The sequence below is a fragment of the Zonotrichia albicollis genome, chromosome 2, assembly GCF_047830755.1.
Source record: "Zonotrichia albicollis isolate bZonAlb1 chromosome 2, bZonAlb1.hap1, whole genome shotgun sequence".
In the NCBI taxonomy this organism is placed as follows: domain Eukaryota; kingdom Metazoa; phylum Chordata; class Aves; order Passeriformes; family Passerellidae; genus Zonotrichia; species Zonotrichia albicollis.
In genome coordinates, this window is record NC_133820.1 from 49,980,720 (window position 1) to 49,998,487 (window position 17,768).

The 17,768-nt window shown below is 41.2% G+C and overlaps 1 protein-coding gene across 9 annotated transcripts in view; it reads left to right on the forward strand.

The window, feature by feature from the left end:
• FAT3 (FAT atypical cadherin 3) overlaps nucleotides 1-17,556 on the forward strand; it is a 333,148-nt gene extending 315,592 nt beyond the window's left edge. For 3 of the 9 annotated variants that reach the window (XM_014266189.3, XM_014266194.3, XM_074535123.1), the window contains 6 exons: nucleotides 3,335-3,488; nucleotides 4,664-5,319; nucleotides 8,031-8,144; nucleotides 11,056-11,115; nucleotides 13,680-13,715; nucleotides 14,313-17,556. In XM_014266189.3, coding sequence (XP_014121664.2) covers nucleotides 3,335-3,488; nucleotides 4,664-5,319; nucleotides 8,031-8,144; nucleotides 11,056-11,115; nucleotides 13,680-13,715; nucleotides 14,313-14,932 — 1,640 coding nt within the window. In that variant the 3' untranslated portion in view covers nucleotides 14,933-17,556. Of the gene's footprint in view, nucleotides 1-3,334; nucleotides 3,489-4,663; nucleotides 5,320-8,030; nucleotides 8,145-11,055; nucleotides 11,116-13,214; nucleotides 13,291-13,679; nucleotides 13,716-14,312 lie in introns of all 9 variants that reach the window. The other 6 variants (XM_014266195.3, XM_005485776.4, XM_014266197.3 and 3 more) reach the window with 5 other exon arrangements.
• Nucleotides 17,557-17,768: the final 212 nt, after the last annotated feature.

Below are 17,768 nucleotides of genomic sequence, written 5' to 3' on the forward strand. Positions count from 1 at the left end.
TATCACAAAATTTGCTGCCTTGGAGAATGCAAATCAACATTTCTAGGAATTAAATACTCATTCCTTGTGGAAGTAGCTCAGATGGACTGTATGATCTTAAACGCTGATGAATTTCCAAAACTTCAGTGTTTTCATTGTGAACAAGATCAAGCCCCACGTTATTTAAAAGAGATTTTTCATCCCTTGCTGAGAGGACAGGACGCTGAGCCTTTTCTCATCCTTGAATGTGAGAAATTTGCTTGTTATTCTTGTTCTAAACCAGAGGGAAGAAATGAATGGTACAGTAGCAGGATATTAAATTAAAAGTATAATAAAAAGCCTTTATTGGACCCAAGATGCACTCCCAACCAGAGGGGTTTTCTTCACAATTTGCCTTTGTCCACAGCCATGTGGCTAAAATATTCAGTAGCCTGCAAAATTGCAGCCTCTGCTGGGAGGTTTGGAGAAGGATTAAAGGTCTGGCAGGTCTTCTGGCTGAGTGCTATATGCTGTCTACTGAGCCGTCATATCAGCTCTCCTCTTCCCTACTCCATGAATTTTGACATATGCTTTGCTGTGTTGGAGACCTCCCGGGTGAGTGCTCTGCAGCTCTGAGCATGTGTGTCACAGAAAAGTTCTGTGTCTGTTGCCAGTGGATTGGACTTGGCAGGTGTATGGCAGTCAATCCAACCAGGGGAAGCACCAGTGATAAATATGGTAATTCAATACTGCTTTGTTTTAGTGCCTTCTTGATTTCTAACTTTGATCCTTAGACTTAGAATCCATAGTGAATATTGCAGTCTTCTAATATCTTATGTGTATTCCACTATCATTAAATCAAATTGTGTGAAAAATGTGGGCTTTCAGAAGCAGATTTTTATTTTGGTCCTGTTCTTACACTGCTGAACAGGGCTCTGACCCATCTAGTAATTCAGTTTCATCTCTTAGTATAAAATGCATTCCATGTTTCTTTTATAGTTGGTGGTAATTTTTTTTTTTTTTTAAATCAGATCAATGCTCTTCAAGTTTTCTATAATGAACAAATGTAAACAGATTATATTACAGGACTTAGAGCTTAGCTGAAACAAACAAAAGATATGAAAAGAAAGCGATTCAAGGCCTTTGTCTTACAAACGATTGGCACCTGAAAACTTCGTTTAAAAACAGCAGAAACTTGGCTTTTAACATCACTTTAGAGTTATGGACATTTATCAAATATCAGATAACAAATAGAATAACATATATATTCTGCTGTTACATAAGGCAACAGAACTGATTTTAAATGAAGTGGTTTATATTTTAATTGAATGTTCTCCTTTTGCTTAAACTCATTGAGTCTGTAAAAAACATAAAAAAATATTAGTGTAAATTTTTGAACTATAGATGTCACTGTTCAGTCATAAAAAGGAAGTGCTGAAACAGCCTTATTTATTCATGCTGTGAATTCTACCTACAGTCACGGTTTGTAGTTCTTCAGACACAGATCACTATAGGTACAGAAAAATGTTCACATTGTCTGAGTGAGATGTTTGTAAGACACAAAAAGAAATAAGGCCATCTTGCTGATGCTTACTAAACATGCCTTTTGGGAAGCCCAGAAGTTGAATAATTTATCTTCTTAACTCTGTAACCTTGGAGAGATCAGTGTGTCTGTCTCCCTTCTTGTAGCAGGACAACAGAACAGCATGATATTTGAGTATCTCTTTCATTTATCTTCAGTTAAATAGTATTGGACTCTTGAATGAGTATGCCATCAAGTCTGGTTCCAAGTTTATTCTCAAAAGTCTGTCCTCATGAAAGAATTCAATTAGAGTAGCTGAACAAGGCGAATTGAACCGTATAGGACATAAAAGATGTGGGAGTCTTGATGCAGAATTGCTTTTTTCTTATGCCTCCGCTGGGTTTTTCCATACTGTTTCCATGAAATTCTTTTCCTTGTAACTGTGCTGGATATTCTTGCCATATTTGCAGAAAGAAGAACTTTTAAACCAAGTATTTGTGGTTTTTTCCAGATGTATATATATAGAAAGTTTTTAAAAATACATTTAAAAGGCTCACCACTGATAGATGATATTTCCACTACATCAACTTGATTGCCAGTAATTTTGACACTGAATTGAGTTGCACTCAACCATTTCAGCTCTAACTGCAGCTGTTTCAATGGCAGGAAGGTTTCTTGTTTTAGTTGGTTAATATGCTATATTCAGTAGGTATGTGAACCCCATAACTGGAGCTTGAACCTTGCCTACATATCTGTTTAGGACATTTGGATTATATAAGGAACTTTTTAAAAGATCAGCCAAAGTTTTTTTACAGATGTCCAGGAAAATTTTGCTGGCTCAACAGCTCTAACTTAGGAGTCTTCCACTTCCAGGGATGTCTTAGACATCTCATGGCTTTCACAGCCTACATGTTCCATGCTCTTTTCCAGCAAAAAAGTCATCAGATTTCCATATCCACTTCACAACTTTAAGAGATGTGCTGCCTCACTGGATTTCTTTGTGACCTTAAATAAAGCTTTTATTAATGGCACTGAGCCATATGAACTCACAAGCAGAGAAAAATAAAAAATATATTTGTCATTTGATACTTGGCAGGGTGAACTGATGTGTTTAAAATCTCTTTTTTTTTTTTTTAAATTCTGGTGTTGTCCTGTGTTGGCAAAAAACATAGAAATGGGACTTCAATCCCCAACAGAGTCCCCCTCCACATGAATGTTGTTATGCCTGATTAACTGATGTGAGTGATTAATCAGAATTTGATAGCACACTAGTACTGAACATAATCAGCTCTGATTAGGGCTGGTATTGCCCAGGTCAGCTGGTATTTTGAAGTTTATAGTTTGTGCCTTGATGATGCACTTTATAAAACTGGTGTTTTATTAGTCACATCCCCATTGTGTTGCTCTTTTAAAGGGCAGAGATGGAAAAGCTCTCAGCTGATGTATTTGTACATCGGTGAAGCCCCAAAAGGAGAGTAGATTGCCTCTATCAGCAAACATTTTGAAAAAGTTGGGAAATACATCCTTGATCTAGAATGTATTTCCTGAAATACCCTTCTTTAAAGGTGTTCACAAATGATGTTTATTCTTACCTGAATCATGATGATTAGGATGGTCTGGGCCTCAGCCTCTGGTTGTAGACATGAGCTCTGGTTGCCTGGGCATCTCAGATAGACACACTCTTGACTAGCATTAGTGTGGGCCACATGGACAGACCAGAATGAGTGTGAACATCCTCTTGCCCCCACAGTACAATTTATTTTTCGGTGTAAAGCACCCAAATGGATCCTGTCACTTTTAGACAGACTCAGTGGTAGGAGTCTAATTTCCGTCTCTCTGTCCCTCACCTCCCAGGGTACCATTGCAATTGCCTCTCCCAGTTTACAGGAAGGAATTGTGAGTCAGAGATCACAGCCTGCTTCCCAAATCCTTGCCGGAATGGAGGCTCATGTGATCCCATCGGCAATGCTTTCATCTGCAACTGCAAAAATGGCCTGACAGGAGTAACGTAAGTGTCCCTCCCCAGGTGGGCAATGGGAGATTTTGACTCAGTGATGGTGGGCTTTTTGATCAGGCATTTTGTACCCAAAAGCTATGATTCACCTCACAAAAAATAACCACAACCTTAGCACTTATTCCAAGTCAGAGCTAATGACAACTGAGAAATCCCTGAGACTTGCATGCTCAGAAATGTTTTTTCTAACTTACCCTCCTAAGCTGTTGATTCGGGATGTTATCTCAAGACAGTTTTCTCTGAGATACACCTGTCTGTTGCCAGCTTTTTGAACAATCTTGTAAAACCTGCGGAAGCTGCTATGTAATCTTTGTTTTGAAAAGGGATCAATTATTTAGTCACCTTAGCCCTGACATAAAAGGGTAATTTATTGCAGTCATTTTCTTAAATCCTTGCCTTGATCATAAACTTGGTGTAGACATAGAAAATCCTGTCTTGCCCATCAACATGCTTTTCCCTTATCTGGTTTGTCTACTGTTTGTACTTTTTCCTCTGCATTTTGCTACATCTTATTTTTTCCGATTCTCCCCTCTCTTTATGGTTCCTGTTCCTTTTTCCCCCCACCTCTAATATTTATTTATTTTATCTCCTGACCTAAAAAATATTACATAGTCAGTATATCCTTTTGCCTCTCCTCTCCTCTCCTCTCCTCTCCTCTCCTCTCCTCTCCTCTCCTCTCCTCTCCTCTCCTCTCCTCTCCTCTCCTCTCCTCTCCTCTCCTCTCCTCTCCTCTCCTCTCCCTTCAATAAATATCCCGAGGTTTTTACTATATTTTTTCTCAACTATCTTCTCCTTGAATCCCCCTCTAATATTTTGTATTGAAACCCACAGGGTAGTCCAAAAACAGTATAAAGAAGCAGATTCTCTATTACATTCAGTAAGCCTCATTAGGGTCAAGGTGCCTTTTCCTATCAGATACATTATTTCCTTCTTGATATCTATCAGATGCTTTAAACTCTTATTTCCTTCTGGATATTTCCTGTCTTTAAAAAACCCATGGAATAGCTGTAGAAAAAATTAAATGCCATTAAATAATATGATAATAATATGATAATTTGCAAAGTACCACAAGGTGTTAACTAATGGCACCACTTTGACAAGATAAGGCATCATGCACAGCCTGGACTGCCTCTTAGATGTTTTTGAGACTCTCCTCTTCTTCTTTAAAGGTGTGAAGAAGACATTGATGAGTGTGAAAGAGAAGAATGTGAAAATGGTGGCTCCTGTGTCAACATCTTTGGTTCATTTCTGTGTAACTGCACCCCTGGCTACGTGGGTCAATACTGTGGCTTGCGCCCCGTGGTGGTCCCCAATATACAAGCTGGGCATTCCTACGTTGGCAAGGAGGAGCTGATAGGAATAGCCGTGGTCCTGTTTGTCATAGTTGTGTTAATTGTTCTTTTCATCATTTTTCGCAAGAAGGTTTTCAGGAAGAATTATTCCCGCAACAACATCACGCTCGTACAGGATCCAGCTACTGCAGCCCTGCTCAACAAGAGCAATGGCATCCAATTCAAGAACATCAGGAACAGTGGAGACAGCAGGAATATCTACCAGGAGGTTGGGCCTCCACAGGTGCCAGTGAGGCCAATGGCCTATACCCCATGCTTCCAGAGTGACTCACGGAATAACCTGGACAAGATAGTGGATGGGCTTGGTGTGGAGCACCAGGAGATGACAACATTTCATCCGGAGTCCCCTCGAATACTGACAGCCAGGAGGGGGGTGGTGGTGTGCAGTGTAGCTCCAAACCTGCCTGCTGTGTCTCCCTGCCGCTCGGACTGTGACTCCATCAGGAAGAGCACGTGGGATGCTGGCACAGAAAGTAAGTAGCACTGCGTGCTGGTCTCATTCTTCCCTGCCAGCAGTAAGGGTTGCTTCATGGTGCAGCAGGTACAGTGGCACAGGTGCTCTTAGTGCTCCAGCCTAATACATGTGAATTGGTAAATCTCTGCAAGAAGTGATCTGGTTTAATTTTGAAAGGTTATAATTAAACCAGGCATACAATGCCTTTCCTTCTATGCATGGAGTATGACTAAAAGCATTTATTTCACTTGTTGAGAAAGCATATATGAGTAAGTGCTCTGAGCTTTTTTCAGTGATATAATGCAATCATCTTTCTATTGGAAAAAAACAATTTGGGGTAGAATTCTTAAATATAAATTCTGTTAGGTTCAGGCTGTTTGTTTCCCAAGGGAGTTAAAAATATTTAAACCTTCTTCAAGAAGCAATCCTGTTTTGCATCAGGGAGAAATGAACTAATATTCCTTTCTTTCAGTGTCTGTGAACTGAAGCAGAAAGTCACATATGGCTTGATATATAGGATCACCTTCTCAGGCCATTGCATTCCCCTCTGCTTTCAGTATCAGAGTCATCATGGAATTTTCAATCCCCATGCTTACCCTATTTGTGCTGTGATGGTTCCTCACCTGATAACACAGCGCTCCCTCCATTCCTCAACTGGAGATGAAGCCAATTTCACATAGTCTGTCATGGCAGGAAATACCAGTTTTCTGGGAAAGAGTTACAGCCCTGCATCATCTATCCTTGCAAGTCAAACCATGTCATTTGGACTGGGAGATGTTTACTTCACCATATATGATGTTTTTAAAGGTGTTTTCTCTTATTAGGGACTTTTCCTAATGCATCTTCCAGTACCTGTTGGAGGGGGCTTACAAGAAAGCTGGGGAGGGACGCAAGAGCTTGTTGTAGTGATGAATGGCCTTAAGCTGAAGAAGGGTAGGTTTGGATTAGCTGTTAGGAAGAAATGCTTGATTGTGAGGGTGGTGAGGCAATGAAACAGATTGCTCAGAGAAGGGATGGATGTCCCATCCCTGGAAGTATTCAAGGCTGAATGGGTTGGGACTCTGAGTAACCTGGTCTAGTGAAAGGTTCCCAGTCCATGGCAGGGAAATTGAAACCAAATGATCTTTAAGATCCCTTCCACCTCAAAGTGTTCCATGATTCTATGATCATCAACTCTATTGCAGCACAGCCCTTACCAAAACTGTCACATAAAACTGCACAATCCAGCCCTATTGTTGAAAGCAATGGGAACTGAGGAATGGAGAGAGGAATTAAGCAACAGGTCAAGAGGACAGCATTATGTTGTGCCACAGGAGGTTTGGGATGGACATCAGGAGGAAGTTTTGCTCTTGACCACTCTGGAAGAGTGGTCAAGCCTTGGAACTGGCTACCCAGGGAGGTGGTGAAGTCACCATTCCTGGAAGTGTTAAAGAAATGATTGGGCATGGCAGTTAATGCTGTGGTTTGGTTGGCATAGTGATGTTCAGTCAAAGGTTGGGCTCAATGATCTTGGAAGTCTTTTCCAGCCTTACGGAGTTTATGATTCTATAGCTGTGCCCTGATCTGCACATTTTCATCCAAGGCAGCACACTGGCTAAGGTCATGTAGTGAAAAATTGAACTAGTTTTCATTTATTTGGGCTGTATTTCAGGGTTGTGTTGTGTCTGACCTTTTAAACTTTTAATATAGTTAAGCTGATTGAAAGCATCATCACGCCAGCTCCCACACGTGCTCTGTTCTATATGCTCCCGTGGGTTTGTGCCACAGACACTGCTGATACTGGACGGAATAGAAATTCCTACCAGCACACCATGAAGCCATACCAGGGGGACAGACCTCAGCTGTCATGGAGTGGGAAGCAGTGCAGTTTTGTTACTGCAGCACTCACTTCATCAGCTCCATACCCTGCTGCTCAGCAGGAGCAAATCAGCTCTTACTGTGTGGAGGTGTGCCATGCTGGGTAGAAATACATACAGCTGGCTGGTAAAGAGCTGTGCTTGCATGTTGATAGCACCTGACCTTCTTCATTTGTAATTGGCTCAGGTAGCTTAGTGCTTAAAATGGAGAATAATGTTTTGTGTTCCTGATTATTGCCCATATAATGTGTATTTGAATGTGTTTATTTATATATGCTTAATTACAGGAGAATTTATACCGTAGGTTGCAGTTACATTTCTAAACAGTGGAGTTGTGAAGACTGAATGTCCCTGATGAAAAGCAATGTAAATTGAAGCATAATCTATTATATGTCAGTCATGGAGCTATTAAAATCTGATCCAAGGGCCACTGATCTGAATAACAAGATGCATAGTAACTTTACTGAGCATTGAATGAGCCTTTAATGAGGCTCTCAAATTAGGAAATGAACAGTAAAGATAAATGTAACTGTAATCTCTTGTATAAGCTGTTTATACCACATTCCTTAAGTCATCATTTTCATTGCTTTTGAGACTACATGCCATCTAAAAAGACAATATTGAATACAGATGTTTCTTCCTTGATTACAGTGTTGTCAGCCACTTGAAAGACTCCTTGGGCTTCAAACACTTCAGAAGTCTAGGTATCTTCACCACCTGCCTTCTTGACGAATAGGTCATGTCCTCTGTGTGAAGGAAATAATTTTATTCTGACTCATAATAGAAGGCAGGATTTGAATGTGTCCGTGGTATAAATAGATAAATGTTCATACCTAGAGAGTACCATTTTGCTTTGTCTTTGCTGTCAATGAAGGTAAAGGGGTTGATGACGCTGAAGAGGTGACCTGTTTTTCAGGAAGTAATAAAGGCAGCAACTCTGAAGTACAGTCCCTCAGCTCCTTCCAGTCTGATTCTGGTGATGATAATGGTAAGAAATGATTTCATCTTTATTATGCTGGAGGAAAAGCTATTTATCTCTCTCTCTAATATTATTAAAAGATTTATTTGACATCTTGAAACCCTTTAACAGTTCCGAAAGTAAGAAAGTCATGGGTTCAAACCCTGACTTTGTGTTCCACTTACTAAATTATAGGAACGTAATAAAAATCTTGATGCTGTTGTATAAGGACCGAGCTTTACAGTGAATTAGAGCTATGATACAGCAGAGTCACACTGCCAAGATGTAAGTTGACTAATAGGTTGCAAGTGAAACTGTAGAATTTATATAATTTTCCTTCTGGGAAGAGCATGACTTTCATGTTTCACCAGTTGAATAAAAGGGATTTCCGTGCTATTTGCCAGGTCTCATTCACGGTCCCAACAAAACTCTGCTGGGTGCTCAGCTGCAAAAATGAGCAGATGAGCCAGTCCCCAGCATCCTGGCCTCTCCCTGGCAATCACAGCTCAGCAAACAATAGAGCACCATTAAATCCTTGTTCAGTGCATACTCAGTGCCTGCCTCTCATGTCCTGCATCATTATCTCCCTGGGTGACACAGGCAGGGCCATACACAGCCCACTAAAAGGTCCACAGATTCAGAGTAAACCTTTGTTCCTGCGGCCCACGAATGTTGAGCAGCGGGTCTGAGAAAAGTCAAGATGTTTCTGCTGGGGAGGGATGGTGTATGTCTGGGAAGCCTCGTTTAGACACACAGAAGAAGATTATCACAAAGGAATCATACTTGGTTTCCTCAGCCACCAGTTAATGAACTGTCTGTAGACTCAGTTTCTCAGTCATGTCGTGCAGCTGTTCTCTAGGAACTCTGAAATGTTGGAAAAAGCACTGATAGCAAAGTACACTTGCAGTTCCTTTTGGTCTGCTGTGCCTGAAGCATTACAATTATTTTTGTCAGGCTTACCAGTGCTTTTCTGCCCCTGTACCAAAAAGACCCCTTTAGCCTTTTTTTAGGATAAGGGTTATTTAATGATATATATTTACATTATAGTTACCTTTGGAATAATTATTCAAGTGGTCATTTATTGAGCATTGTTACTTTTTGTGTCTCACAAATTCTGATTAGACATTTCAAACTCCTGATCCTGTCTCCATTGAAATCATTGACACAGTACCCATAGAAGCTGGACTGGACCTTCTGTGCCCACTCATTTTTTGTGAAGGCTGCATTTAAAATATGGCCTTTAGAGATAACATTTCTAGTTCAGGGTTCAAACAAATCCATATCCTCAGGGAGAACAAGGGAAGAAACCTAAATCATCTGAGTCATTTGCAGAGATCGATGCAAGACCACACGCTCTGGTTTGCTTGAAGCAGCAGGGAAGGTTTGCAGTGAAAGAGCCTAAAGGGCAAAGCCAAGCATAAGTAAGCATATACATACTCACATGCCTGTACTTTAGGGCTAATGGATATGCCTCCTGAAGCCATGAATCTTTGCTCTTCTTGTCATTTTAATTTTTTGTACCTCATGTTCCTGCAGAGGTTAGAAACACAACTGTTGTATTTGTTGTCAGTGAAAACATAACAAATACAGTTCAGCATCCACGCTCTTTGATGAGACAGGACAGTGGCTCCTTCTCCAAACTCCTTCCTCCAAATCCAAGAGCAATGCTGCTGGGTTCTCAGGCTAGCGCAGGAGACAGGCTTGTGTTACACAATAACTTGCAGCTGCCCTCCATCTTTTTTCCCAGCCATGCAGCACTAACTGCATGGAGCCCCTTATTTTTCTATCATGTTTATTTTGCATTAGCCAGTGCAAGTATCCTTTGTATAATTACTATTGCTGTTGATGGCATAAATATGCTCATCATAGACGCAGGACAGGGGTGCTTTGGTTTATCAAGGCTCTTTTTGCTAAGCCCTCACTAGAACTGAGGATATTGGATGATATACCTGATCCAATGCCCAAAATTTAGCAAAAATGTGAAAATATTCAACATATGTCTGCACTGTTAACACATTTCTTGTGATCTCTAAGTCTGTTGGCTGTGTGAAACAAAAAAGTATGTTTTGCCCCACATTGCTCCAAGCAATTGGTTTTCTCAAAACTAAAGACAGAGGAAAAGGGAAGGATTCATTGCACTCTCATGCAGAGCTTTCTCTTCAATTTTGATTTTTGGGTTTATTTTATGTTCTCAGAGGCAGGGGGTTGGGTGGTGCAAAATGCAGATCATCTGAAAGACCACACATTACAGGCCTCCACATTAAACAGCTGCACAGTCTATATTAATGGTTTCAAGGGAAAAGTGTGATTTTTTGGAACACCTGCAGAGAGCACACAAAGCATTTGTGAAACTATTCTGTCAAACATGGGTCAAAATTTGAACCACACCTACATGGCTGTGTCCTCCTAATTACAGCTGTGCTGCTTAACCTCCCTGAGGTATTGCATGGCATGGCACAGACAGTAAATAAGTAAAACATTCCTCTTAGGAAGTAGATTGAGCTTAACACCATTTCTGATGGTGTGATGGTCTAAAAGATAATGATCCTTGGACTACATAGCACCATCTCTGGAGACCTCTAAGCAAGAATGAATTAGAAATTAGTGTCAGGTAGACAAGATACTGCTTCGGTTAATTGAATCAGCTGACCAGTCTGCTTGAATTTATGAGGTGATACACATCATCCCATATGCCTTTCTGGAAATGCTGGTTTGGAATTTATCAGCACTCTGAAGATATATGGGATTATCTGAAATGAAATGTCCTGTAACCAGCTGCATAAATTATGCATTGGTCAGCAGCTTTTTTTTTTTTTTTTCTTTCAATGTCAATTCTGTCTTTTGAGAGAATTTATTGTGGTAACCTATGATGTGTGTTTTAAATACTAACCTGAAGCTGTCCTTCCCCTCCCTTTATTTTCTGCTTTCCCTCCCCTGCAAGCTTCCATAGTGACTGTCATACAGCTTGTCAACAATGTAGTTGACACTATAGAAAATGAAGGTATTTAAATTTTTTTCTTTCTTGTTATACAACAATGCTTCCTATTTTCATTGTGAAACATTCCAGCAGAACCTCACTAATCTACACTGACCAGCAATCCTGTGGCAGGGATTGGGTTTTGCAGATCAGCATGTTCACCAGCAAACATGAAAATGCCAGAGGAATGTACCACAAAATATCTGTGGCTAACTGGAGGCAGTAGAAAAGGTGTCAAGCCTTCATCCTCTTCTGTTCAAGTCAATGTGTCTGCTTGTTTATTCTCATTGCCTTCAGAGAAAATAATAGACTGATAATGGAGCCATATCATTGAGATGATCCTGGCTGCAGAGACTGGGAAGCAGGAGATGACACAGGAAGTCTGTCGCGTGTCCCATGCTGCAGCAGAGCTGGGCTGTGCACCCCAGTGGTGTCCCACAGAGGGGAGCACAGGGGTGGCTGGCTGGTGGCTGGTTTCTCCCAGGAAACCCTGCCAAGCAGCGGATGTGTGGGCACAGCTCCAGGGATGCCGTGGCTCTCCCGTGGCGTTGGTGTGCCCGTTGCACAGAGCATGGCAGTGTGCTCCAAGGACCAGCACTCACCTCTTCCACTGACCTCCTGGGTAACCTCAGGCATCTCATGTTACAAGTGAACCTGTAATGCGGGGATATCACGGTTTTCTTTTTTCCATAAAGCACTGAGGAAATGTCTTGTTATCATAGATAAACATTACTTTTATTTATTTTCCAACATTTTTCCTACCCTTGGGCAAATGTCAACTCAGCATCAACTCAGGTTATCCACAAGTCAAAAATTTCATCTGTCCTTAGTGAATTTAAGGCAGATTTTACATACTTTAGCTAATCTAGTCTGCATAATACATTAAGATGATTAAGTAAATTATTTTTGTGAAACTACTGATTTTTTTCTTGAGCCAGTGTCACAGTAATTTTGAAAAACACTTTTACTGCTAGCTAGTGATGCCACTAGAGTATTTGTTAATAGTGCACTTATTGATATCCTGAAGTGTAAGAGTGCCATTCTTCTCACTGTCAAAAAACCAGAAATTAACTAGTCAAGGTTAATTCAAAAGAAAGTCCCATTCAAAAAATAAAAAAATAACCTTGAAAAGAAACCACAGGCACTGAAAATGATCTTGCCTTCCTAAGAGAAAGCTTAAGCAAGCACACTGGCTCATTATCATCCTTTACAGGTCAGAAAAAGCCAGTCTGACAGTAGTTTCAAGAGACTGTCACTGAAAATGCTTTGCCCACTTCCCAGTTCCTTATATGAAACTTAGGTTAGTATTGTTAGGATTGCCTGCTCTGCAGCAGAGCTGTTGGAAGTGGTGAATAATTGGCCACACTGGAGCTCTGGGCAGAATTGCTGCCACAGAGTCATGGGAGGATGGGGCTCCTGCCCCAGGGACCTGCCTGGGGTTGGGCAAACCGGCAGATTAGTGAGGTTCTCCTGGATCCTGATCCACGCAACTGAGATGCAGTGCCATCACACTGACCCCAACACAGCAAAATCCACTGTACAAAGAAGAGAGAAGTGCAGAAGAGAGGTTAGGGCCGGTTCAGACACTGCTGCTAAACCTGCAGTAGCCCCAGCCCTCCTCACCCCAGGACATGGCAGAGCAGGGGGAGAACTCCTGCCTGGCTATCCAGCTAAGGGAGCAATCACCATCACCCCATGCACCATGTGGTGATGAGCAAGGGCAAGCGTGGTCTGAGTAGGTGAAGGGCTGGATAAGTCTTCCCTTGCCTGTGTCTGAGCCACAGAGGTTACGAGCTGTGATGCCCCAGAGGCCCGTTTCTCCTGGCAGACCTCCTCCAGCGATGTCATCCCAAGACTTTGCCCGATGACTTCTTGCATGTAGCCAAATAACATGCGGCTGAACAAGAGCATATCCATCTAGAAAACGCTGCAGCTTCTTCCCCGCTCTTGTCTCACATAAAACCTCCTTCCTTGCTCTCTCCCCCACCCCTGCACCCTCTCCATACTGGAATGCCTCCCTCCCCACCAGCTAGCATGGCAGTGCAGGTGGGAGGTGGGTGTGGGGTTGGGGAGCATTGTAGCTGATAGCCCCATTAAATGGCTTTGTATTCTATTCTATTCAGGTTCTTATACCGTGCCCATCACCATGGTATCTGAGCCCAGGTGGGCCCAGATTTGTTTGAACCGGCCCTGAGAATGGTAGATTCTTATTTTTCTGTTTCAAAGTGAACAAGTGAGAGAAAAATGTACTTTGCAATTTTAAGCCGTGTCGATAGTGGATAGCCCATTTTTGTGCTAAGAATTACAACTCTAATGAAATTCTGTATCTGTTCAGTGAGGGTAAATAATTAAGATATGATAGAAAAGGAGTATAATACACGACATAAACATTTCTTTAGCTATGTCTGCATTTGACAGGCAAGCTTATCTTGTACATTAAAATAAATAATTTAAAATCCTACTAAAATGACGCCATGGCAGCTGTACTTTAGAAATATGCATGCAGAGTTTTGTCTTTTCACATGTAATACAATGCTGGTGACAAGCTCCAAGTTACCAGTTTTTGCTTTTTACTTTGTATCTGACAGTGTCTGTTATGGATCAAGGACAGAACTACAACAGAGGTGATTTTTCTGGGGCACCTTCTGCCTGTGGGCCGGGGTGGGCAGAGCACTGACCAGATCTATTTGGTTTTTTTCTTGAACTGCTTCATGTGTACTCTTTTGTTTGAATTCTCTTCAAAAGATGCATGAGAATGGTCAGCCACTTTTTTTGTTTTAAAATTCAGTTTTCAGTCAATCAGATTATTTGCTTGCACACTTTCTTTCTTGAAGTCATTGGAGGTGGAAGGGGAGATCAGATTCTGTAGGCATGCTGACTGCATTTAAAAATTTTTTTCAAGTAGCTGTGAAAAACAGTAATTCAACCATTTTGATTTCTTGGACTCGTAGTTTCTAATACAACACAGTAGCATCTTAAAAAGCAAAACGCCTGAGAGTGGCCGTGTTTTGTATCTTTGCTTGTTTGCATTAGCATCATAATGCAATTTATTCTCCTTCTCTACCCGTCTGGTCAGAGCATGGCTGACCCGTGTCCGTGGCCTGTGGGGCATGCTGTGATTTGAATGTGCTGTGAGGACTCAGGCAGATGCATGCAGGGCACTCTGCTCCCCTCCGTGTTCCCATCCTAACAGAGTGCTGTGGTTCTCTTCCCTGCTGCAGCATATCATTGGGATACCTCTGACTGGATGCCCAGCGCTCGCTTGTCTGACATTGAGGAAGTGCCCAATTTTGAGACGGCGGATGGAGGCTCGGCTCATCACAGCAGCACCAGAGAACTGGAAACAGATTACTACCTTGGTGGCTACGACATCGACAGTGACTACCCTCCCCCTCACGAAGAGGAGTTTTTGAGCCAGGACCAGTTACCACCTCCTCTTCCAGAGGATTACCCAGACCAATACGAAGCCCTCCCGCCCTCGCAGCCAGTCTCGATGGCAAGTACTCTCAGCCCTGACTGCAGGAGACGGCCGCACTTCCACCCGAGCCAATACCTCCCTCCCCACCCGTTCCCCAACGAGACGGACACCACGGGATCTCAGACTGGGAACGAATTTAGTACTTTTGCTGTTGGCCCAGGCCAGAACACAGAAAATGCTAGTGCAGGTAAGGTGCCCTTACCCTTGCACAACTCCCTCAACGCCTCCTCCTCTGACGTCTCAGCCGGATGTGGCTTTGATGACTCCGAAGTAGCCATGAGTGACTTTGAAAGCGTGGAGGAACTCAGTCTAGAAAATGTTCACATTCCATTTGTGGAGACCCAGCAGCAGACACAAGTGTAAAGGAAGCTCCTTTCTTTTTCCTCCTCCTCTTCTTTTTTTTTTAATTTTGTCATTTGGTCCAATTAATAGTATAAATATTGAGAAGAAATTTCACTGAAGGTGTGTCTATATATATATTCAGTATATATATTGAATATATATATATATATATTCAAGTTCAGTATAACCCATTATTAACTTGTTCAGAAATGGTACTGTATGTGCAGACACGAAGAGACCAATTGTTTTAAGTGTTATACATCACAAAATTCTTACAGACAATCTGGAGAAAGTGTACCTTCTATTTATTACCAAGAGTAAAACTCAGCTTTTGAGGCAGGGGGAAAAATAACTGCTAAATAATTTCTTTCTCTCTTACAAAGTTGGGTTGTTTTGGGTTTTTTTTTGGCATTGTGTTATTAAAAGTGTTACAGTGTTATGATCTCCCCACAGTATTAAGGAATGAGTATGGATCATTCTGGAATGCACTGTTGCATGAAATTTTATGTCAGCAAAGAGTGAAAGCAATTGATTGCTGGGGCTGCTGCATACAACACATCAGATGGCTAAAAAAAGCAACATTTACAAATTGACCTATCAAAGACAAGTGACCAATTATTTGTCCATAAATATTTATCTATACTTTTGTTCATTACATAGCATTTCATTCTGCTTTGTGTAGAACAAAACACATACACACAGTTTATGTCTACTCCAAGTTGGCTTACTTGGTTGTCATTTTTAAAACCTGATGTCAGGTGCAAGTGCATAGCTTTCCCCTTGAGGACTTCCCAAAATGTCAGAGTTTCGCTCAGGAGTGGCCTGGTTTTGCCCTAGCTGTGTGCACACAGCCTCTCTTAATGTGTATGCAACATGAACATGGATCTGAAAACTTGAGATACCCTACCCAGCTGATAATTTTTTTTAAATTTCTTGCTTGGGCAATCAGCACTTTAACAGCAGTCCTCATGCTGCAGTTACTGAAGTAAAATTAGTTGCAATTAAGTTACATTTAAGGCTGCTGTAACCTCACATCATTAGTTAAACATCTTTTGGCAAATGCCCATCCCTAGAGTTCACAGTATGAGTTCTCAGCTGCTGTAGACTGACTCAGTCGGTGGAACTGCATGAATGGATTGTGGCCAAAGATCTGTCACCAAATTTTCCACTGGGTGCGTGATTTTGTAGGATTTGAGTGCATCCAAAGGCTGTTTGCAGACTTCAGAATATTGTTGTGGATTCAAGAAAACCATGGCATCTGTATGCTTTTATGCTTCCCTCAGCCAGATTGGAGTAAATGGTCATTCACATTGATGAGGTCAGAGTAGTCAAGTGCAATCTGGAAATACTGGATTTTCACTCAATCTATTAAAGCAGAGTATACACACCTGTTGCTTGGTGCTCTGAAAATGTTTTTACCCCACTACATTTATAGCGTCTCTGTACCTTACCAGTGAATGTGAGTCTACAGCCTGCATTACTGTTGGGTTTTCATCCATTTCTGCCATGACATAATTCTGTCATTCTGAAAAGCTATTGAATACCTAAATCATTTTGATAAATGAACAGATTCATTAGCAGGTTTCCTGTGCTGCTTTCCTTGTCCTGTCCCTTGGTCAGTCGCCTTAACTGGATAGTTTCAACAGTTGTATGTCGGGGCATGTTCTTGTCTGACAGGAATTTCATACAAAATTAAATTGCAGGCCATTTCTTGGCATACAGGAAGGGTTTATTTAGAAATTTAAATAATTGCAGCTTGTAACACTTTTAATAAAACAGGATTTCTATAATTCTTGGAGTAGGTACAGTGTGTTGCTGCTTCCCTCCAATAGCTTGTATAGCTGTGAAAGATTGGTGTGGATATTTTCTTTGGGATGATGCAGCACTTCTTCAGTAGAAAACAGCTCATTATGCAGGTATATGAATAAAATAAGTGAAGTTGTAGAGAGAATGTACTGCACATACAAGTATTATCAAGCACTTGTCTGCAAATAGGTCCTGTCCATTGAATTTATGAATGTCATTTGGTCTTCTCAACGTAAAAATGCTTCTGTAACAGTGATATATTCTGAATGTGCTCATGGTGCGTTTCAACCCCTTTCCCCTGATATTATTCCTGTGTTTTTGAGAAGAAAAAAATGCAGAAATTTGTATTGTGATTGCAAGGAACTGAGGGATTTGCCAGAAGGCCATAAAATGGTTTGGCACACCTAGAGGCACGGATAGAGGATAACTCATATTGTTCATGAAGTCTGTGTTGCAGGAATGGAAATGCAATTAGATTGATATCTCTTCAAGAGTTAGGAGCATCGGAGTTGGCAAAGCAATTCTGCAAATTTAGCTGCACTTTTAGAGCTTGTATGACCTGAGAATGCGATGCTCTCTTAGCATCGGGCTGCAGTTTACATGAGGTTTGCTCCTACTCAGCTTTGGTTTGAGACATTTTTATCCATTATGCAAGTAATTCTGTTCAAGCCCCCAGATAGTTATTAGGTGTACTTGTCACCTGTCTTCTGTAGTGAAAGTTCTTGCGTAAGCATGAGACACCAGTATCAAAATTTACTGGAACATATCAAAAGTGTCATGAGGGACAGCACGATGGGAGCCTAGTGATTGCCATACAAAAAAAAAAAAAAGCAAAGAAATCAATGTTTCTTACCAAGCTTGTTGCCTCAGTAATATATTGTTGGTAGTGAGTTTTAATAGTAAAATATGCATAAATACAATGTATAGTACTTTTTCTGTTTGATGTTGTTGCCATTTCATTTCACTGAACGCCTACTTATTAAAGTGCTGTTGGGAAGGTGCCAAGGATCACCCATTCAGCCTTCTCTGTCCTATTCATGATTTCTATACC